This window comes from Ciona robusta, chromosome 9 (genome assembly GCF_009617815.1).
Source record: "Ciona robusta chromosome 9, ASM961781v2".
NCBI lineage: Eukaryota > Metazoa > Chordata > Ascidiacea > Phlebobranchia > Cionidae > Ciona > Ciona robusta.
The window spans coordinates 6964692-6989144 of record NC_143243.1 but is presented as its reverse complement, the minus strand read 5'-3'; the positions used below and the strand labels follow the sequence as shown (position 1 = coordinate 6989144).

The 24453-nt window shown below is 40.1% G+C and overlaps 1 protein-coding gene across 2 annotated transcripts; it reads right to left on the bottom strand.

Annotated features, from left to right (window-relative positions):
- Window positions 1-7243: 7243 nt before the first annotated feature.
- LOC149731780 (protocadherin beta-11-like) lies at window positions 7244-20196 on the bottom strand. 2 transcript variants are annotated; one of them, XM_089884239.1, is made up of 19 exons: window positions 18848-20196; window positions 15077-15196; window positions 14701-14921; window positions 14135-14306; window positions 13481-13594; window positions 13134-13267; window positions 12825-13033; window positions 12440-12585; window positions 11952-12192; window positions 11530-11707; window positions 11127-11267; window positions 10685-10858; window positions 10125-10298; window positions 9631-9843; window positions 9116-9282; window positions 8822-8951; window positions 8637-8754; window positions 8242-8388; window positions 7244-8004 (listed from the first exon to the last, which is right to left on the bottom strand). In XM_089884239.1, the coding sequence occupies exons 2-19, from the start codon at window positions 15186-15188 to the stop codon at window positions 7349-7351; spliced, it is 3447 nt and encodes a 1148-aa protein (XP_089740365.1). In that variant the 5' UTR covers window positions 15189-15196; window positions 18848-20196; the 3' UTR covers window positions 7244-7348. The 2 variants fall into 2 exon arrangements, with proteins under 2 accessions (XP_089740365.1, XP_089740364.1); XM_089884238.1 differs by lacking the exon at window positions 18848-20196 and adding an exon at window positions 15925-16662.
- Between the last annotated feature and the right edge of the window lie 4257 nt (window positions 20197-24453).

The following is a 24453-nucleotide window of genomic DNA, read 5'->3' as shown; positions in this document are numbered from 1 at the left end:
TAACGACGATCTGCTACGGTGATTTTTGATTGACACCAGTGCGAGGATACAATAACAAAACAACGCTAGGGACTTGAAGTTATGTATGTATATAACACACGCTTGCGGTAAAAGTTTTAGCTTTACATATTTACTGTCATGTAACGCAGCCGTTTACGTGTTGCCGATTGTCAGAATGAACAGGTTTCTGGTATTAAACACACAATCCCTATATTTTGAGACATAACTCGGATCATGGCACAAACCTCGCCATAAAGTTAAGCATCAGCGGTTTGCATCCAAATGTCGCTGCTCTCACGCGCTGCAAGACACTGGATACCTTGTTACCGGCGGGAGCAACCCTGAATATACTCGAAAACTTCCTGCCCAAGTAACTCAGTAACAGGAACCCTCTCTTTGCGGCAAACAAGAAAAAATCCCACAAATGGGAACTAAAAACAGGTTTATGTTCTGGGATTTTAACATAAATATAAACACCATTGATTTTTAGTTTGCACGAAACAGTTAAAATAAAGTATAAAATAAGTCATAAAACTTCTGTACATTCCGCCATATATATTAAAACAATATAGTTTATAAGATAAAATTGTCCGATTCAACATATTCCTTAATCTGACAGTAAACGGAAATCAAATTTTTACAATCTCGGTTGGCAAAGAAAACAACAGGTGTTACACCTCACCGTCTGACATTCGCTAATACTTTCATATTTTAACGTTAATTCGTCTGTATTGACCATATACCAAAAACCTTCGTCGCGTGATTGCGCGCAATTTACATGCCGGCCGTTCCAAAGACTGGCTGTCAAATTATTTTGCTAAACAAACAATCATAATTACGACCACGGGAAAATTCTATAACCAGCAAGGTGTCATCGATATGCTTTGCTTCGTCACAATAACTTGTGTTATTATGTTCCAGTTCTTTGTCGGAAACCATAGAAGAAAAGAAGCGATTCGACGACACGCGAATTTTATACAAGTAAAAATACCGTGAACATAAACTTTGAGTTTAACAACAACACCTCCGCCTTTTTATTCATTGTTTACAATTTACAAAACATATTTTTAAAAAGGCGTACTTTCTATATAACCACAAAGACACAGACAATATACACACATTATATTCTACACGACAGACCTTGTTCAAACACTCTAGTCAACATTTTTAAAGGCAATTAAATGTTCTAAAATGCAAGTTTTTTCGTAAACTTTATAAAAGACGCAGTGATAAATATAATCCGACAAATAATAAAAGTAACACTCACCAAAAACTAACACGCAAGTTCCGTATATAAGTTACTTGCAATGATTGTACTTAATTCAACATACGGCTCCTACATCTAACTCTTCCTGAAGAGAAAGTGTTTTGAAACGGGATCTAGAATCCTCTTGTCTTTCGGCGCCAGAGAATTGGCTTAGAGGAACCGCTTAATAAATGTGTCAACATACACCTTTCGCCCTTTTGCAACTTAGGGAGCTGATCGTCGGATTAACGGGGGTGAGTCACGCTAATAACTTCCACACCAGGAATAATATTCATAACCGCAGACTACTGGGCCGGCTGCCTCCGAAATTTTGCGAGCAAACAACTCTATTTGCGAAGCTGTGCTTTTTCGACGAGGCCTTGAATTGGAATTCGCCTTATCCACATTAAAACCTTGTCCCATTAACTAACCGTAACTGACCAATCGTATACTACTGCTGGCCAATTTAGATCAATACTTATAAATATTTAACCCCGATGTCGTCTCTATAAATTACTTTCCAACAAATGCTCTAACTTAATTTTCTAACTAACTGTAAACGCTGCACATCAAGCGTTCAAACCTAAACAGTGAGTTTTACCGCTTGATAAGTGATACCAGCGATCGACAGAAGACCTCGCAGCATGCAGCGTGACTACAGAGACCCATACTCGTGCCATGAACGGAAAGCGCTTTTTCTCAAGCGTGTAGGTTCGGCAACGGTCGATCGGCAGCATTCTGCCCGCGACGTAACTCAACACTGCGCGATGCAGCTCAAGAAATTTGACTCACAACAAAGAGTTGTTGACGAAGAAAAAATTCAACCGACGCTTTTCAGCAGAAAAATATTCGCAAAATGATTCTCACACTTTTGTGAAATTAACGACCTGCATTCATTTTGTTGAACTGAGTGCCGATTACTCCGTTGAGTTTACGTTACCACCTAAAAGCAACGATTTAACACAGTTTCTTCGAGAAAGCTAATTAGGCCGGGCTCGCCTGAAACAATGGGTTTCCGCATCATCGAACGCTTAAGTTGTTTGGATTGCGTAACAGAACCAGGAATGCATTAGTGTCGGCCCTGCGCGCTCAGGTTTCTCGTAAGTCCCAATAAACGCTGTTGACAGTGCATCATGTGCCACCTGTACGGCAGTGGGGCCGCCTCGCTCCTTAAACCCGCCGACGAGTTCTAATTCCCTCGCATTTGATGGATGACGAACCATCATGGATTATGGGCGCGTGGAGCTGCGGTTTCAATTGTTAACCACCGGCACAAGACAGCCCAACAGTGTGCATGAGTTAGAATCCGAGACATATCCACCCACCGTCGCGCCACAACAAGGAAATGTTTACAACTCTCGGTAGTTAAATGTAAAACACCATGATTCACTTCCCTGTTGCAAAACAGACGTGTTTACGGTTGTCAAATTTTTATGCATATGATAGTCTAAACTAAACTGTTTTCGCCTTTATAAACCCCTAACATACAAACGTAAAAAGCGCGCACAAACAACATATATTGACTAAACCGTTTAGTTTCCAATTTGCAAGAAACGAGGCATTTAAAATCTGCTAATATTCATTGCAAGCAAAATTCTAGAGGTGGAAACCGTAATCATGAATTTTATGTTAACATCACCCAAGCACTCTACTGTTGAATATTGAACGAAATAACGCGAACATTTTGTAATAAACATGTATTACGGACATCAGGTCGCAAATGAACGAACTCCCAACAGACATGTTGTCACTTGAACATCTATATTGAACATTTCTCAGCAATTTATGGATTCCAGGCTTACAGATTATTCATAAAATTCCATGATCCGTGACGAAGCTTTTTGCGTTAAATGCAGGAACGCCACTAAGTCAGTTATCGATTTGATTCCAAACTTAATTGCAAAGCGGGACTATTGAAAAGGTTAATTACCATTTGCGGCGTAAGGTCTGCAGAATAGATTTCCACTGACACTGGATTAAAATGGTTGGCCAAACATTTGTGTATTGCCATCGTGTATACATAATTTGAACACAAGCAGGTGCAGAATGCAGTATATGCACAATGCCTAATGAGCAGTTATATAATGCGAGTACGTGGTTACATGCGTGCTGTACAAATTCGCCAGATTGTCACTTAATCCGGCCATTGAAAAGTACCGCAAGTCCTGCTGGCATTAAACGCTTTACAATCCTTGTGGGATACGTGATTTTTATTCAAATCTGCACGTCGTGACGTAAGTCCCGCAGGGCGCCGTTTGGTAGTAAAATCTGGCCATGATCAATTTCAACGGTACTGCCCTAATCTACATGCCGGAGCCGGTAATTAATGGCGACCGAGTGCTTTAAGGCCCGATAACCCTCCCCACGATTTCGATTAAGCGATCAATACATTATAGCTTGCTCGATGCAAGTAATTACGCTCCATTTACTTGCGGTGCAATCCAAGCTTCGGGACGTGAAAGCCCGAGTGAGTTTCTAAAGAGATATAAATATACCCCGTTTACACTGGTTAAAATAAAAGTAGCCCTCACACAAACACTTACTGTTACAGTAAAGGCAAGTTTGCTGAGGCAAGCGAAAGCCTAAATACAGAAACCTACCGCTTTTAGTTTGACTATCAACAAAAATGATGTAACGCGTGTTCGTCCTCACCTGCAGGGTAAACAAATTAAGTCTCTTTTTCTCAGTTGATCAGCTTAACTATGTTGTTGTTGGATTCGGTTTAACCGATCACCTCTTTGTTATTTGATCTGGCCCAAACTCTCGAGGTCTTTGCTTTTCCCAATTTCTAATGACAACCCTAATCGTAGCAACAAACGAATTTCTTTACAAGCTAACCCTATGTCGGTCCGTAGACAAGGGGCATACAGACAAGTCTATATTAGGTACCGGTTAATGATAGTTTAATCCCCGCTTTGCAATGCGAACACTTTACGGGACGTTAAACTAAAACTTGCCTGGCGCCGAGCAACTTATGTTTTCTTGGCTTTTTGGGCGCTGTTGTAAGTACTTTTCCCTGGTTTGTGTTATGGTTGACTTAAGAGTTTAGCCCAGGCATCATTCCTCGCGATTTAATAAAAAGGCAACTTGTAACATACGCTTCGGAATGCTCAAATGATATTCGAACACCTTTTTAGCGCCAAGAATATTTGTCACCATGCCCGAAGTATTGTTAAAACCAGCCAGTATTTCCTAGGACATGGCAATACGACGGCACTCTGTCGCAGGCGAGGGAATATTTGGCTCTGTCACGGTATCGTTTATCTAACGTTGAATGGCCACAACACCAAAACAAAGCGTCGGACAAAGACAGGAACACGCGACCCCAAATAAACCGGACACCTAATACACGATTACAAACCACCGGAGAAAATCATCCAGGTTGACAAACCTGATCGAGGTTTAATGTAAACCTAATCATTTCCGCCGCCTTTGTCCGGCAAGGGGTACACCAGCTGAGCAAAATGCGTCACCTCTATTATTGTAATAGTTGCCTAAACATTGCTGTCGTCAATTTCTTTATGCCGCCTAGACTGTCACATCCGTGGTTCAAGTACATTTCAAGACCATCTTATCCCACATTCCAATAAACCTCAATTTAAATAATATCAACCAAAAATTGCAACGTAAACACCGTTATGCAGTAGCAAGTTATTCTCACTTACCGCTATAAATGTAACAACCGGCGATTAGCACTCCGTTGAACTTCTGCAAATGGTAATTATAGTTTTCTCGCATTTTGTGGAAAGATGGACAGCGTTCGTGGAAAGCCACACAGTTTTTCTAAAGCTTCGCCGCGCTCGAAGTGCAGAGCATCGCTCCGTCCATCCACGGTGTATCGCAAGTACTATACCTGGTTCAACGGGTCAAGTGACCGATGACAGGCGGAGGTTATAACTTTAAGATCTCACTTAATTTTATGTCACCGCAAACGGGCGAAACACTACACCTGCCACTGCTAAATTTTGCCAATGAAAATTTACAAACTACCCGATCTGCCGTATACCTTTGAGAAGCTTTCCTATGCATCAGTTTACTCCATCTGTTGGTTAACGGATTACAAACGGGCCAGGAAATAAGGGGTAAACCTGATATCACGTTACTGGATGTCCCACAGTCAAAGTTTATCTTGACACCTGAACCCGACGCCCCTAAATATCTGTGTCGGTCCCGGGAGCATGCTTCCAGCGTGTCACCTAATTAAGTTGGGTCGCCAAAGGAAATAGTTTCATAAACAATATCAATTACGCGACGCTGACCACAAGTATGCGACAAATCAGTTAGTTCAGACTGTCGTGGAATCATGTTACTCAAAACATATCCGACTGTGTTAATAATGAAACTCGATTTAAAGTTGAACGAACTCACCTATGTACGACTTCGGCAATCAAGAAGAACTAACTTTAATTTTGCAGGTCTTACTGTCGCATATCTAAGCACTTACTATTCCCCCACACTTCTAAATAAATGGCTTCTAACTTAAATTGTGTTGGTTTTGTGCTAACCTTACACTATACCTCATTAAGCAGACTATTATTCAATACTGCGAATGGTGTTGCCTAAAAACAAAACAGAGGAACCGCACGCCAATTATTATCAACTGCAAGGGAAAGAAGCGCGAGTTACACGGCCCTGCCAAGCACAACGTGAGAAAGTTGTTTATAGTAGTAAAGACCACCCGCAGCCCCAACAACCTTGTGCGGTACACTGTCAATATACGTCTCTCACGAGGGTTGTTACAGGGAATGTTGAAAGTCAATTTTGAGCTTTTTCAGCCGGCAGTTGCGCTTCGTAAATGACTTGAAAGCGCAAGTAAAGTGAAACATAATTGAACATCGGCAAGGTGCTCTGGCAATGACACCTCGACTGCTCTTATCAGCAACGAGATTGCAATTACAGGTTTTCTACAAAGTGCAGCGTAATCTTCGGTTTCCTGATACTAAGCGACATGCTGCACCCTTCAATCTTTTATTTACTGTATATAACAGACGTAGGATACAAAACATCTCGTATTTTTGGCAAACTTGGACCGGCGTGTGGATTTGTCAAACTAAACTGACGTCTCACAATTAATTATAAGGGGTTATGCAAACTTAATTAGCGAAATTAACAGCGTACATTCGTCTCAATATATGGGAAAGACAGCCTAATAAAAAGAGAGTTTGGCGTTTTAAATCAATGCGACATGAGAAGGGGTTTTATTAATTTACCGTTGAAAACTAAATACGGTAAATAGTTGTGGTTCTGCACGGTCTGGGGTTCCAAAACAAAGCGCAGCTATAGGTTACCGATACTTTTGCGCGGTTAGCATGCTACGAAAGGAAGTCAATTTATAACGGGATAGACGGGGGGTGAGTGGAGAGCTTGAGCCGCGGTTAAAATCGCGAATTTTCTGGTGACATTTTGGCGTGTTAAGTCGAACTCAATCCGTGCCAGGTCAAGTGTGACGAACCTTCAACAACTGGGTATCACGTGTCTTGTTTCTGGTCGCTACGCTCCGATGATCAGCGTCACGCAAAATTTTTGCAGAGTATGAAGAACCTCAGCGCTTTTGAAAGTTAGCAAACTCTGTGTATAGCGAACAACTTGTTTGACTTCGGTAAAGTTGCTTTTATTTAATTAACTCAACTCTCTAACTCTAAATGCTCCTGTCTTTGAAGCGGGTTTGTTTAAGAAAATCAAGCAAGCCACAATCTTGTTTAAAATCCATTAATAACACCGCAGTTGCTAATCAGGAGCTAGCTGTTCAAACCGTGCAATACAGGAGTGATGGGCGCTTGTAAAGTGGGGTTAGTGGTGCAAGAGAACGTCAGCAGTTTTGGTTTGACATCTGCTTCGTAAATCGCACGATATTTGGCAGTTTATCTCATCTCAGCAAAACTGTGGTTGACTTGACAGGTAACCACACAAACAGGTTTCCGTTGGGTAAGATTTACGAGCAGCTGTACTGTTATTGTCAAACCATTTTTTGGCAATCTGTTATTAACAAATTTGGAATTAGTTTTTAGGGTAAATCCTTTTTATTCCGTTTTCTGTAAAAGGAACGACGTAACAGCGTCAAATAAACAATAGAAAATGACCGAATATGTAAGGACACCGTAATCACGAGTTTAACACGTTTTCAGTATCGCGCACGCTACTTTTTCTGTTGCGGTTTTCCGGACTCCAAGGGGCAGAGTCACGATGAAACAGCGGTTCCGACTCTGCGTCTAAAATGTCAGCGGAGGCGCTTCGTGGCATACTTGGGACTGACTTGCTCGGTGAAGATGGGGTTGAGAGCGAAGTCGTTGAACGAGTTTCTTTCGCTTCTGGTTCCATCTCACGCCTGGTGATGTAATGACTTCTTCTCGAAACTTCTGACGTTGGTGACGTCACGGAGGAAAGTGATGAGATAGGACTGAGACGAGGATGGAGATCGGGAGGCGGGAGGAGAAAGTCACGCGGATGCTGAAGTGGTTGACGCATCGGGGGGATGCTGTAACCCATCCCGTACCCCTCCTTCATGTATTGTCCGTTTGAATTGACAATTGCGTTGGAGTATATGGAGCTTAGCTCAGATGCGGGGTAGGGCCAGTAGTGTCGGAGAGGTTTGGTCTCGTGGATAGTTTCTAAGTTTTGTACCGGGTCGATTTGGTTGTATTGGTGCTTCGTGGTGTCGGGGTTGCAGTAGTAATGGTGGTGGCGTGACGTTGGAGGACAAAGTTCAACGTAGAGAGGAGCTGGGGGGTTGGCCGCTGGGGGTTGTGGGGTGCTTATACCTGTGTAAAGTAGATGTACACTATGAATCATGAACGTATAGATCAAGGCAAAAAAAAGAACGTATAATACTAATTTGTATGCGTAATTGATAGTTCCGTGAAGATTACGTAAACCTGACCCTAATCTATAGTGCTCATGAAGTTGGACGATTCACGTAACGAAAAATCACTCGGAATCAAGTGCTAGAGTATGTAATTATGTGTAATAAAATAAGTTGAAAAAGATCATTAAATTACCATTACTGGTGCTCGGCATCCAACAAGTGTCGCTGTGTCCAAACTCCAAGCATTGAGCCGAGCAGTTAGGGCTTAGTTGACCATATTCCATTTCTCGTGAATTATTTCTTGACCGAACAGATGAGTTGTGTTGAACTTTGTAGAAGTCTGGATTAAAACATTATTCAGCAACTAATTAATACAGAGTTCAAATAGGAACGAGACTGCAATTTAACTAATATACATCGGGATGAGAATAAACAAATAAATGAATGTAAATTTATTCTCGCGTGGCGGGGCAACGACAGTCGTTAATACGGATGTTCGGTTTCACACACCTTGTGCCCGCTTATGAGTCATTACATTTATCTACAAGGTTTACTGCGCTCTAGCTACAATCACATATTGTCACATACCTTGTTCATATGTTGCATCACAGCTTGCTGCATCCGGGTCGCTGTCACCACGCCCACTATCGCCATCGTGCGACAGAGTTGGCAAATGGGGAGCTGAGAAATTCTTCGATCCTGGATTCTGCAAAATATGATTTGTTAAATTTCAACCAACCGATTTTATTTCTTATTTTTAAACTGTAACATACCTGAGCGTCATAGGATGCCATGAGTGGACGACAAAGACTCTTGCTGGAAGATCGAAATGACCGGTTCATGACGTCACTACGAGGTACGATTGTTACGTCATTGAGAGATCCCTTATTGAAAGAATCGTTTCTGTAAAATAGAAAAATTTTGTTACTTGAAGTGACGTATGGATGAATGTATTTTAATTATCGTCGTGTGACGCAAAATCATAAGTTTTTCAGTAGGCGCGATAACAATACTTGGCCAGGCGCGGTATAACTAGTAATTAAAGCAATTACTAATCATGTTTGTACCTGTTCGATGTTGTCTGACTCCACACTGCACTCCCGTGGCCAACACTGCCCTCTCGTGACAAAGATTTAATCGTCAAAGTTAAGTTGGGTCTCATGCTACTAACAGATGTTCTGCACCATTCGTTGCTCTCCATCGACCCCTTGCGGCAGGAATAAGTTCGAGCTTGCTGTTAAGGAAATCAAGTTTAATTTTACACAAACGAAAGTCTGCAATGTAGGTCATTTCTAAAGCGATACAATATTTAAAGTAGATTTCAAAACAAACTAAATATTTCAAACTCAAATATCATAAAAAATAAATATTTAACACAAAGAAGAGAGTAGAATTGGGGATAAAAAGACAGCCCAGAGAAACACACAACGAGTAAAACTTTTTTAGGAAAAGTGTCAAATGAACAGCATGGTTGCTAAACCCACGATACAATATAAATTCATTTATAGTGATCTGTAGTTATCTTAACAAACTAAGGTTAACTGGAAGCGTAAAGTTCCAAGTGTATTTAAAGCCAACTTACTTTTCTATTTTTCCGACATTTCATCACCACTCCGACGATTACAAGAATCAAAATAAAGAGAAAAGCTGCCAAAGCACCAATAATGATAATGAAATATGAAAACGTTGGCTTCACCGTCCCAGTAGGTAACACGGTAGGAAGTACCATTGCCTTCATTACATTAATTTGGATCGTGCGTTCAACTGACAAAGGTGGCGTACCATTGTCTTGTGCCTGTGAAAATGTAGGTAATATTTATACGTTTATGTAGTTGCCGCTAAGTGTATTGTAAGTGTGAAAGAGATTCTCTTGCAATTGTTTGCTTTTGTAATCTTAAATTTTCGTTTTTGCAATCTATATTAACGAACTACTGACGCTATTACTTATTTAAAGATCACTAATGTGAAACCTACAGAAAGTAATTAGTATATAGCGCCGTAAACCAGCTGGTAGGCACAGCAAGAATCTATATCTTAAGACTTTGTAACAAGCAATGTCAGAAAAGTTGATTCTACCTCAACAACGATGGTATGCATCCCAAGTTCTTCTTCTAAGTTGCTTCTGCTCATATTCAACCTCAAATCCCCAGAAATAGCGTCCACCATGAAAAGGGAGGACCATGAACTCCCGTCTTCAGTGACGATCCTGTATTTCACTTCACCGTTTCTACCGTTGTCGTAATCCACAGCCTAAAAAGTGGGTACGGTTAAATAAAATCTGATTCATGATGTTTGGTAATATCAATTACACGTACAATGATTGCAAGGTTGGCGTATTGTTCTCTATATACATTCTACATATGAATATATGTAACTTGTTTATCCTCGCGTGACGGGGCAATGGAAGTCATTATAACACGGGGTTCTATTCCATACATCCAATGCCGGCTTATATAGTAGCCACATAGGCCTATGTAACTTTGTATTTGTTTGATTTTTTGTTCTTGTGTGACAATTGGGCAAATGAACACTTGAACACAGATTGAAGCGATCCCCATTAAGTGGCTTTCCCCAAAGGTGCCTTCAAGCCTCGGTCGATATACAATTTAAATAATGATCCTTATAACAACGTGTACCTGAATCCTCATAATGACATCATCCCGCAGTATGGTTGCATAAACTGTCTTGTTGTCGATGATTGGGTTGGTGAAGAAGGGCGAGTTGTCGTTCACATCAGTTACAGTGAGCATCAACTCACAAGTGCTTTGTAGGGCGGAAGAACCACCTCCGTCTCTTGCAATCACAGTGATCTACATTAAAAAAACGTTACAATAAAATCTTGATGTTGTTACAGTCAGGTGTATATTTTGAAAGTGTAAAAGAAGTTTTCCGGCGTTTCATTTTTGTGAAGTAACTTTTACAACTACAAGAATATATCCGCCCGCAATTAAAGCAGCGAACCCGTACCCACGAACCTCTGTCTTAAAACCGCTAAAACCTGAGAATCGCTTTCACATTTACAATAATGGTGTAATGTTCATGCAACTTAGACTTAGTTATTGTTACATTGCTTGTTACCTTATATTCGTGAACTGTTTCCCGGTCTAATGGCCGAACAAGCGACAACTTTCCAGATCTTGGTTCAATAGAGAAAGTTCCATCATTGTTCTTGGTGGAGTATCGAACGTCACCGTTTGTTGAAGGAACTATTTCCCCTTCCTGTAACAAAAATTGAATATTAAAAACCAATATTACATGTAGGAAAAACATGTAAAACATATAGGATGATTGCATTTGACTGGACACTTAGTTTAATCGATTATGCGCAGACTTGTGTACATTTAGATTTCAAAAACACAAATGATTTGCAAAATGTTGACTGGCAAATTAAATCTTGTCTTTTTATATAACTTTGTCAAGTGAAGTGACAATTAGAGTATGTTGGACTCTTAACATTCCAAAAAAATAAACACCATCTTACGTCATTAGCCACCAACGAAGGCGGGTTGACTGCGTCATCGTCTTCCGCATGAAACGTTGTGATTATTGTTCCAACTTCGGCGTTTTCTTTAATCATCAGATTAATCTTTTGTGAAGGAAATGTTGGTGTATGGTCGTTAACGTCAAGTAAAACTACGGTGATTCCTTGCGTTGAACACCTGGTTAGAATGATATATGGTTAGTAGGGGCAAACTAACACCAATAGAATTGAATTAAAAAACGCATTTTTTTAAATCCAGTTACCTACAAAATGTTACATCCTATAACTCATAAGCGCAATATTATACACATGACCCACCAATTTATAGATGTTTTAAAGTACAGATACTTCAACCAAATATATCAAAAACATTTATATATTCAAAGTAAAACACGGCGGTGACAATGTGGGTGTATACTTACTGTGGTGGGACAGCCAGGTCGCAAGCTCGTACCATCAGAACGTATCGACCTTTATCCTCACGATCAAGCTCTCCAGTTATTCCGATAAATCCTTCGTCGGTAAGTTCGAAAGGAACATCAACGTCATCAGTTGAACTTTGACCCAAACGTAACGTCACTTCCCCGTTGATACCGGAGTCGTCGTCTTTTGCTGTGACGTATGCGATGTACGAGCCTACCATGGCGTCCTCTTTGACGTAAACTACAAGGAAGATAAAGAAATAAGCTAAAAATATAAAGTGTATTATATTGATGTGGGTGGTCCTTGTCGGGGGTCTGGGATTTCGGCCCGATTGTCCAATATTACCACAACACCAAGGTCGCTTATTATCACCAGTGTGACTTTTCTCGGCTATTTTTAATATAGTTTACAATTTGACAATCCAATAGTGACCAGCACTGGGTCGGAGCATATCCCGTGTTTTTTTATACTTCTCATTCAAACTTACCTGTATTCTCAGTTGATGCCAATATATAGTTGACGCTGATCACTGGAATGTTGTCATTGACGTCATCAACTCGAATGACCAACCAAGTTCGTCCGATGCGCTGATTGGTTGGGGTAGAGTCACGTGCTTCGATTAGGACGCGTAATCTGTACATAAATTTTTAAGGTTTAAAATTAAAGTGAACTGTCAAATATTACAAGTTTTTGAGCTTTTAAAAGAAACATGCAATTTGTAATAAAACGGAATATTGTTTTTACAATATAAAAGAAAAAAATTAATAAAGTATTAGGACACAATAAAGCTACGACTTGAAGTATACTGGTACTTAGTGTGGGAAACACTTATTACACTAGAGGTAAAAGTCTGAAAAGCCTAAGCCACGTACCCGTTATGTGATTCTCGGTCAAGTTTCTGCCTAAGAACGACGTCACCGTTTATCTCGTTTATGTTAACTAGGTTTCGCGCGGTTGCTTTATTCCGCCGCGAGATGGAGTAGCGGAGTCGACCCGCAGCCCCAGAATCAGCGTCGTGAGCTTGTACGCGTGCAATCACGTGACCAGAAGGTAAATTTTCGAGCAAAGTGACAGAATATTCCTGAAAATAGGTCGTTAAAGTTAAATATCAAATATATGTTTTTATGAGAAATTTAAATTATCGATACACGTGTTTAATGATATATGTTTAGTCCACTTACCAGCTGTTCGAAAATTGGATCATTATCGTTGTCATCTGTTACTCGTATTCTGAGTTGTACATGGCTGCTTCTTATGGGAACTCCTCTGTCTCGAGCTGAAAGCGTCAATCGTTGGAAAGAATTCCTTTCGTAATCTGTGATTATTGAGAATAGTTAAGAACATTATTATTGTAAAACCTAAATCCCGTTATAGATTAGTAATTTTATCACTACATCAAACACGTTTTAGACATGGTCACTTTATCACTGTATTAAATATGTAGGCCAAATTTAAATGTGTATCCCCAATTCGATGGTATAAGGTTGCAATAAACCTTATAGTGGTAGAAAATATGAACAAAACAAACCGAGTTTTCTTAGAAGTTTAAGTTGTAAATGCATGGTGTTCGTTTCGTCAACAAGTTGCTCCAACATGAAGAAATCGTTTTCACTGATTGAGTATCTTAGCTGAGAGTTGTTTCCTAGAATGCAAAAAAATGTCAAACTCCGCAAATCTGCGTATATGTATGCTAAAGTAATATAAACTAAAACCAAATTTCAAAACAGTGCAAAGCTATACATGTTTTGGTTGAAGGTTATGTTTTACAAATACGATTTTGGTTTTTTTACGAAGTGCATAGTCGTTTTTAAAACTACTCCTTACTGTGCCTTTATTCTAAAATGGACACCGAATTATATAAAATCGATAAGTGACCATGGGAATAAATATTGTAGCAAGCGATAATCCGTAGACTGGAATCCATGCTTCTACACAACCATTGCCCATGATAACAGTCAGATTAATGGTAACATTATCATACACAAGGTACATATGGTCATTTATATATAAACATTTCTGTGATAACCAATGTTAATTAGACTGGACACATGAACGTCCACAAGCATTTTAATTTCGGAGTTATAAAAGTAGTCGAGGTGTTTAGGTCAATGGGCTAAATCTGGCCTATATTCTAAGCCATAGGGCCCCAAACATATGGAATAGTAAGCAGCAAATGTTTTACCGATATCAGCATCTGAGGCCAAAAAGCGATCCAGGCTAATGACGTCATGTATAGCCGCACTTTCGGAAATGTTGACCATGATCGACTTGGAAGGGAAAACCGGGGGGTTGTCGTTTATATCATCGATAACAACGTTCAGATGCATAAGTTGCTTTTCCTTTACTGCAAACACCTGTAAGAAGGATTGATAGTTATATAGGGGTAATTTTATGTCACTGCGAATTAACGATGTTTGATTATAATGCATATATTATTATATATAGATCGTTTTGGTTTTATAATGTACAAATAAAATTAAAATATTTTGAAAAGATGAAAAAACACGTGATAATTAACTATAAACAGTGTGTTTTGTCCTAATGGCTAACTGTGTGATTTGCGCCCTTTAATATTAAAATTAAACCATAAACAGTGAATACGTAAATGAAGACGACATACACCAGTCATCCATTTAACGGATATCTCTCCATTGACGTCACGAAATATTTTCCAAGAAATCCGATATTTTTAGGAAATTTCAAAATTTCAAATTAAACATGCTTTGAACCTGTTTAGTATTACAGTACCTGTAAATGAATTCCGCACTTGATCGAATCTCCGCACATTTTCTCGCGGTCCACACGGTTTTGGAGAACCACGCTTCCCGTGTTGGGGTCCACAGTGAGCCAGTTTTGGCGCTGTCGAGCAGGGGTGGGGTTCGGGGTGAGAAGTTTTTGACTAAACAGTTTGAACGTAGTTGTTGTTGCTCCCAAGTCCATTAGTTCAACGGCGTTCGCCACAGTGGTTCCTAAGGGCAAAACGTTAGGAAATGAATCAGATTAACTACAGAAATTCAATATCATAAATAAAACATTTAACTTTTTAACAAAGTATGTTTTGTTTAATTTAATTATTTTCAAATTTAAAAATGCAAATATTTCTAAAAATAATCATTTTTTTTACCGATTGGCGATTCTTCGGAAAGATGAACAATTTTGATGCCGCCAGTAGTTCCCACGCATGATGACGTCAGCAGTGACGTCACGACACTTAACACAAGTAGAAATGCGCTCATAGTTTGGCCTGTGGGTACAAGAGAGTTTGATTAAATATTGTTGGAATGAAAAATAAGAAAAAGATCTTGTTTCGTGACAAAACTGCCGACAGCTCTTACGCATCGTCGCCCAGTATTACAAAGATCTATAATATAACTGATGGCCGTAAACGACTGCTGGTGGTATCGTTCAACCCAGCAAAGCTAAGTATTGGGATGATGAAGAGACTACACGCTTTATAGATACCCCAAGATAAAGATAGACGAGAGCTGAAAATTGTTCTCGAAACGGCTAAATATTGCTGCCTGCGCATCTATCATAATACGTTATGTTGCCTGGCGTAATGGGACGGATTATGGCTGCGGTTTGTGGGCCTTATTTTAAACCCGCGGATTTGTAGTGGTTGTGTCATGCTTTCTGCTACTGAGCTAAAAATATGCAGCGCGGTTGATTGATGAACGGATACTATCGCAAACGCATGCATAAGGTTTACGTGACGGGACATGGACCAAGCCCCAACTGGACCAAATCCAAACCTCACTTCAAAGGTTTGGGGTTAAGTTACCAGAGTAATTAAACCCATGGGCGCTGTCAATGTACGTTGCGTTGCTAGCGGTAGCCAACTATTGGCGCTAGCAAAGAGCTGACAATGCCATGCGGTTTGCATAGCAGCCATGTCAAAGCAAACTGAGCCCACGGCCCTTAGAAACTTGTGTCCCATGACCGACACCGGATCACATTTCAACTGGAACCAACCTGAATAGGGTGCCGCTGGTACACCGCAATTGTACGAGGTGGAAAACAGTGTCATTGACTGTTAATAACGACCTTAACTTCCTGCTTACAATTGTGCACAATTACTGACCATCATACCTAGTAACCTAAACTACCGTAGCTCACTAACTGTACAGTAAGCTCTGACGCCTCCACTTTAAAGCTGCATTGATTAAGCGACAGCGGAGACCATTCCAACAAATAAATTAACTCGAAATGGCAAGAAATCCTTTTTGCTTGCTTTATATATTCTCGCCTTTGATTTTCATTCCGTCGATGAACTCGCTCATCGACTGCCTGCCAACAGTGCCCGCCTGTGACTGCATATATCGTAATATAAAATGCCCTATTTTTAGCAAATTGCATCTGATCCAAATGCATCTCGACGCTATTGAGCTGGATTATTCAGTTAGGCGCTGCAACAATAACCACGAAAATGCGGCAACTACAAAGGTATAAGCATGAAATCGCGGCACTTCAGCATAGGTAGAAGTGTAGCACAGCTGCTTTCAAATGCAGGCTCTTGTTGACACTCGAGTGGCAAAATCGGATTGTTAATCTGTAAAAAGCTGTCCGAGCCGATAAATGCATTTCTGGATATTAGTTTTTTAAGAAACCGTTACGAAGAAAAGAAGCATAATATCGAATGGTATAGACCGGCATAAAATTATATCTGAAGCATGGAACTACCAAGCATACTTACTACTCAGATACCGCTCATACAAATGTTTTGCTTATTTTCTCAGTTTGGAAAACTATAGAAATAAAATATTGATTCTCTGCTGTCAGACTGACCTTAACATAGCATAAGTTCCCACAGCAAAGCCGTTAAAGCGATTACATTCTGACTGCTCTAAGACGCTTGAAAAGAAAGTGCGTTTATAGACAAGCACCTATTTGTTCGGTAGAACCATTGCTAATTCTACACACACAAAAAAGAATACCCATTTAAAAATAAACAATCAATCTGCATTGAAATGTCGGTTGGCAGGTGGTAATCGAACCTGCAAGTGAATTCTAATTACCGCAGTAACATGTTAATCTAATCTGGCAAGGCTGGTATACAGTGTGGTCTCAAATACACCTTATTATAAATACTTAAAGTCCGCACATTTTCTAAACGGAGTCAAACATACAATTACGTTAGGTGCTGCTTTCGCCGAGGAAATGTTCAGGAATAATTGCGTGGTAGAAAATATGTCTTTTCCTGATTGTCGGTTGGGCGTTAACTTACAGTCTTACAGCTCCGGTTGACAAGTAATGCATTAAGTAGAAAGTGAATTGAGCGAGCCAAGCGACTACTGTACTTAATTAAACTTCCGAAAACCGACGCGTAAACAGTAAAGCACCGAGAGTTTCGCTGTCTCAGGATCTGCATTATTAATTGCGCGCTTTAGGTAATACGTGTGTGAGCACTACAGGTCGAAAAACAAAGCAGAAACTTAGAGAGACTTCTGCCTTTACGCACTGGCAAGGACTGCGTAGGGTCAAAGCGGAAGATTGTTATACCACCTATATCACTTTTCCTACCAAGCAAACTAGTAAGCTGGATGGCACGCTTCCCACAAAGGGAAGGATCGATACAGAAATGCCAACATTCGATACCTCCTGTTTACGAGGAAAATCTAATAAAAAACATTTACACGGTCTGCGACTCTGGGAACCATAACAGCTATAAAGGTCCTTGGGTTGTTTTCAAATAAATATCGTATTCTATATACTTATCGTCTAAGCTATAAAGACAAAATTATATATAAGTACCGGTACATTTCAATCGCAAAAGCCGCTTAATCCTTTTAGCATAAAATCTGCGCTGGCGGGTAACCTAAAACTGACTATTTAGTGCTGGATGCTCAAATTTAAAATGATCGAAGCGGCGATTCATTATTTCCTGTCCGGGTTAAACTAGTTTACTCCGGATGAGGATCGAGTCCGAATTCCACTTTACGATATCTGGATCTGGGGTATCACAGGATATAAGATGATACAGGATGCATCATTAGGCAAGAGACATTTAATAGATGAAATATTTTGGGTTATGGGCTTTGTTATTATAAAGTGTGGTTGGGTAAGATGGATACCGTCATAAGATACCATATTTTCTAATCGTGTTTTACCAATAAACAACACTCTATTAGACTTATTTTTGATCAAAAGCCGGTTGAGCTGGTAATTTAAACAACGAAAACTAACTTAGTTTACGAAACTTTTAAACAAACAATTGGAATAAAGAATAAAGGATCATCCACAAATCAATTAGTTTCGTCCTCTTTCGATCCAAGTGGTTTGTGGATTCCAAATCGATGCCGTCCGGATTTATAAGTGAACTCGAATTTTTAATATTAATTTTACTAAGTACTAAAATCGTTTTTGAAAACAACCTTAAATACGCATATATGTGAGACTATGGATCGTTGTGCTCATAAAACGATATTTGCATGTAAACGGAATGATCAAACACGAAATCCCGCCCTGTTGTGTTCTCCAGTGACATACTTTTGCAACAGAGTAATTTGAACCAACGTTTCGGCCGAGAGCCGGTTATTACATGTCATTACAGTGCACTAACTACCCCAACGCGGCGGCCAATTTAAAAGCGTTGAGGGTTCCGGCAAGAGCCCTCTTTCGTTGCCATCCTTTAAGAAACCCTTACTTTTACTCGCGTAACTGCAGTATCCGAGTTTTCTAGTCGTTGTTACGATTCAAATTGAAATCCCATTTATTTAAAGAAAATCTTGTTTTCCACTCACGGAGAAATACAAGTGTCCTTGAACCACTCTCAAGCCCACTTTCCCAAACGAAGCAATAAAAAACACTCAGATTGGGCCATTAACGGATATAAGCCAATAATGGATATACATATCCTTGTCTTCCATTTAAACAACCAAACAAGTTTTACACTTACCCTTTCAGTTTCTTGCCTTTTATTAATTCCACCTTTTTACAATTTTTTTCGACTCGGCTTAATTCCAATAAATAATAAATCACTTTTCATTGAGTTTTGACAAGCACCTGAAAAATAGAATTCAGAATTTTAATATTTCGCTTTTTAAGCCTTACGAGATGCATTGCGGTGAACTGCAAACGCTCTGTCAGTTGATTCAAATCCATAAACCCTCGGTTAAAAACCTATCCATTATTAAAGCGGTCGTACGGAAGGTTGGCCAATTACAGGATTTCGTGCCTCACTTTCGAACCACTAAGCTGATAATGTGGGTTAGAATAGGCAGGACAACGACCTGCCAAGTAAGCGCGAACACTGTAGGCTGACCCCTGACACTAACATTCAACCGGTCGCCGCCGGTGAGGGCGGTGGTGCCGTTTGCAAGCCATCAAGCCAGCTAATTACAAGATACGCCGTAATTAAGGGGACTGACGAGCCGCTGTGACAACCAGCTAGTCGACTTCGTTGTTCCTTCGCTGTAAATATTATTCTTCAAAGCAACCGCCATCTCTAGTAAAGGGCTGGCGCCGAATTCGCTTTTACAAGCACGTTGATATATTTTTGTCGCTGGCAATATGTTATCTACTCTGTCGTCTTTTCTAGCTCATGAATCATTAAGTACTGACACCTTCTTGCTCTGATATAAAACCCGACAGTCAACAGTTGAATGCCTCGTGAAGAAACCCAAATTTCCACGGTTGGATGACGTCACGATGCAAACATACACACCGCCTAGCACCTGCCGCTCGTCTGGCAGAAAGAAATACAAACAACTCCGCTACTACGAAGCTCAGCACCCTCATATTACAACCACGAATGTAATCTGTACAACCGGTCATTCGATTTCGCGCAGGCAAATTAAGTTCACGATATTATTTTGATTAATTGCGTTGTACATATAATCGCATTAAACACGGCTTATTTGCGATGCTAACCGGGTCGGAAAGGATCCTTTCCATATACAAATAATCCGGAAATACAGAGCAATGCTCCCTCGCGGGTCGGCTTTACAATACTCATAAGCGGCCATCGTGAACTCTCTTGGGTGGCCTCGGAAAATACGAAGTTCGCGAGCGCGCGGCTTATCCGTATTAATTACTCGCTGTTCGTTTGTTAATTGTCTGCAGGGTGGCGACCTCGACTATGTTTGCTTTGCTAATAATCTGGTCTCTCCTAATTTACTTGTGGAATAAACCAGTTGCATCTATACAGACAATTAAATAAAGGAAAGCATTACGACTACCAACTGTTTTACACAAGGTACAACAACCAACAGCGTCAAACATTGGCCACCCCGGTCGTTTCTAATCTTCTACTCCTATAAACTATTAGGAATCCAAAGTCGCAAAATCTGAACCTACAAACCATATGCTCCCATACTTAATAACCTTTTCTCTAATAATTCAAATTTCTAACATACTGGCTAACTTAGCAAATCAAACAACATTTATCTTGCGAGCTATCTCAACAAATCGCACAGCAATAATTGCCGTAGCAACCCTGACCGGTGGGCAACCGAATGTTTCGCGTCTTGCGCTGCAGCGCTCAAAGCAACTTTTGTCTTTTTTTTCAATCGAAACGCTGATGTTACCCGAAGTTACCATGCGTCGCCCGCATCCTAAACGTTTGTAATTGGCTGCAATTTTCTCTTCGTAGGATTCTCTTACATTAACATTAAAGCAAACAGCGATATCAAGTTCACACTTACGTCTAAGGTTCAGGCGCACCCCTGCTGCTTTCTTATTTATTATAAATATTTCATCGATACGACTTAATTCCTGACAACGAAATTTAAACAAGCGAGTTACGTTGCACTTGGTCCGACAAATAATGAAAGACCATTAAGGGCGTACGCTTTTTATACGTGACGATTTAATGCAGACAAATTAGATTTCTTTTCGCTAAGTTTGGACGACGTCACACAAACTTCTGTCGTTCGTTTCCTCAGTGATTGTCTCGCGTGCTTCTGTTGTGACGAAACAATAAAAGCCGTTCTAAAACAAGGCGGTGTAGCAAAGATTGTTTGTTTCTTTTGAGCTGTATCCGATTGACAAACAGCACGCGTAAAGAGCGTCTCTTATTATGACGAAGCTGCGAAGTTTCCCAAAAGAAAGTTCAAACGTCAAACATATCGACATATGCTTACATCTCGGCCAGTGCTGAAAACCGAATGTTTTTGTAGGGTCTCTACTTAGAGCAGGTGGCTGAAAATAAATAGGGCCCGCGAACAGATAAAATTTGGACACGCTATAATTTTTCGGGAATTGAATTTCCTATAATTACATGCCTTCAAACACGAAAACTGCATTCGTGGTGAACAATGCACAAAATGCAAAACCGATAACCGGAACCAGCCATTTAAAATTTGCCTTCGACGACAGTTCTAACACTTGATGCCCTTAATTCGATTTTTCGCGGTGATTAACAATTTTACCGCGTGAAGCGTTTAACGAAGACTTAATTGGTGATCTCACGCTTGTAATACAGTAAGGGGGCAAAGCTGATTATTTTATTGAGAAATTTACCGTAAGACAGAATAATTGGAATATGCTTAACAAAAAATGTTTTTTTTCAATCCAACTTTTACCAACAATGTGTAGCCATTGATGTTTTAAACTATAGCTGCCATACGAACATCTCCTTCTATATGTCAACATAAATTAACTGTGTCGGTTATTTATAAACTTGACGTATGGCAATGCCGAGTAAGATAGAAACCGTTAGCGCATAATCCCATATTTTCTAATCTTGTTTTTAACAGAGCTATTTGGAGTCGTGGGGAAACGGTTATATAATTCTGTAAACATTCCCTATTTACTACGAAATAAGACGATAAAACAAAATGAACCGTGACCCATCGTGCCCCAATGTAATGTTTTTTTATTATGCAAGACATTCAAGCCAGAGAAAATCTATTCGGTTTCTTTGAAAAGTTTGGGACTTTGGTCACGTGATATCGAACATCCTGCTTGTTAATTGTGACGTCAGAATACAGGTGACGTATGAGCTTTGGTTACCCAATGACAGCTTTACTAAATCAAGGTAAGCCGATAAATAGAGACAAAGTACAGTGCAAGCTTGTTTTGATTATACTAGATGGAAAATGGACAATAATAATTTCAAAGATGTTAAACGTAGAAATTAAACGTTTTTTTGAATATTGCCTTTATTTGGAATCATATTACTTTTGGTTGAATGTGGAAATAAGCGTTAAAACATCTCTAAACGTATTACTCTATAAAACAACTGACTAAAATCCCAGTAGTATAGTTCATGTAGGGACAGCGCATTAAATTTTAAAGCGAGCATATTGCTCGGCGAAATTCAAAACACGGTTTGTTTTGATTGTTGCTGATATGGCTTACTGGACCATAACTCCCACTTAGTGCTAAATACGCAACGTTTAGAGATACGATCTTGCGTAGCATACTTGCCACCCAGACGGTTTAAACAACCCAATCCCATGGCGCGTTTTAGCTACCTTGTGCGCGCTGCCAATCATGGCAAATCGAGCTTGACGAAAGATGCCTTATCGCCCACGCTGATGTCCAGCAAATAATGACCAATTTGGCGGAACCAGTGTTGTACTACAGTAGGTGCCTGGAGACTGGCGCCGCTGTCACAATTTACTGACTTCGTACACCCGGCTAACGAAGTCCGGATTTTAGATCTCGACAACCGAGTGTATAAGCCAACCAACGAATGCTGTTATTTCGTGCACCATGTTGGCTACACGTCTTTCCCCGCCTGCATCTGCGAGCCATGGTTTGCATATGCGTCCCCTAATGAGATGTGATACCGAGGGAAATGCAGTGCTTGACAGATGGTGCCGCCTTTGTTTTCGGTGGGTTTTACTGCTAATGTTGCGGATAAAGGGCGAGCGGTGAAAAGCTAATGCAAAGATTTGATCACACGAGTCCGCGGATAATGAACGCTGGCAGCACGCGACAGCTTCTAAAACAAGCGCGGCGACGGAAACACGATCTTTAGTTAGGACCGACTGCATTAATAGTGACGGCGGTGGACTTTGATTTTCTCTGAACGAAGCTCCGGTCCATTGTTGCACGCGCGATAATTACAATTGTTCTGATCAAAATGACTCCTAATCTCCGCGGAAGTAAACTTTGATTTTCCGAGTTTGAAACTCGGCACCAAACACCCGGGTTCTAAATACTAATCAGCAGCTCTTTATAGGTTTCATATTACAAAGCATTGTTGCGCTTAAACAAGACCTTGACCCGTTCTTTCTGTTTAGCCCAAGCCTTCATTTTGTGCGTGCCTGTGTTTGGCTCCAAAAGGTCTTAATTTTGAGTGTTTAGACTTAAATGAGTGTTCCAGAATACGCTTATGTCGAACTATTAGTGAACGAATTGATAAAGTACAAGAAATTTTCTTCGACAAAAGCTGCTATAATGTTCATTGTAATATAAATCTGTAAATCAGTATCACAGATTCAACCACAAAAGCTAAATATATATAACGTGTATTTTTATACCTCGGTGAACGAAGTAACAACAACCTTGCTAAATCCGGTTCTAATACAAAGTTTACTGAGGTGGAAATGACGTCTTTTGAGCTGTCTTTCACACAACTTATACCCGCTGTTCAAGGACAAGCAAAACGCCCAAGACATTTTTGTTTGGTAATTGTCCTTGCTTGGCGCGGGATTTTGCTCTGCGTGTGGTTGTTAACAGTTTGTTTGGATTGATTTGGCGTGGGACAATTTTTATAGTGGTGATAATTTGGGAGTTTTTATGTTTTACAAACCATGTATTTGGCACATGTGTTCATAACAAAGAAGAAAAGCGCCATGTGAAATATAACAACGACGCCCAGATTTCTTATATAAACAAATAGGTTAGAAGTGGTATTTTACATTTATCCAGGTTTAAACATCCAATTTCGCCGTTTCTAATCAGTATATTAAACGGGATCGTAATGCCCTCGAAATTGATAATTATACGCCTTTAATCCGGTAATGTGAATTTCGTTGCTGATTGAGAAGGGTTTATAAGTAATTGTAACTGGGACAAACATATTGGAGGTCGACAAAAGAAACAAGTCCGTACAGTGTTGATATTGCTCGTGGCTCTACAGAATTTCATTAAGCTGTTTCCAAGATAAAGTTTAAAGACCATTTCAAATCAGAACTCACTGCCAAGGTAATACCGCACGACCTAAGATAAGGCATTTACACGATAAAGTTCGATGTTGCTGCATGATAGACAAGCCACCGAGCGTGCTCAGTGCTCGTTTATGGTCAACGACGTGAAACGACACGCGAACATATTTACAACATCCAACCCCAACCCTTGTACCATGCAGTCAGCGCAACTTCATAATTACGCAGCGCAAAGCGGGGAAGCCAATTTCCGTTTTTCGTGGAGCAGACGAGGTTAAATGTTAAACAAAGTGTTTGACAAAGGCCGCGGTAAAAACACAAGATATCTTGATTCTGGACGCAAGTTTTAAGCAGCGTGACCATACATAACAATGAACAGATGGCTCAGTCATATTAACAGAACGGACAACTTGAATTCATTTCAATGTCGTTCTTGCGAGGCGCG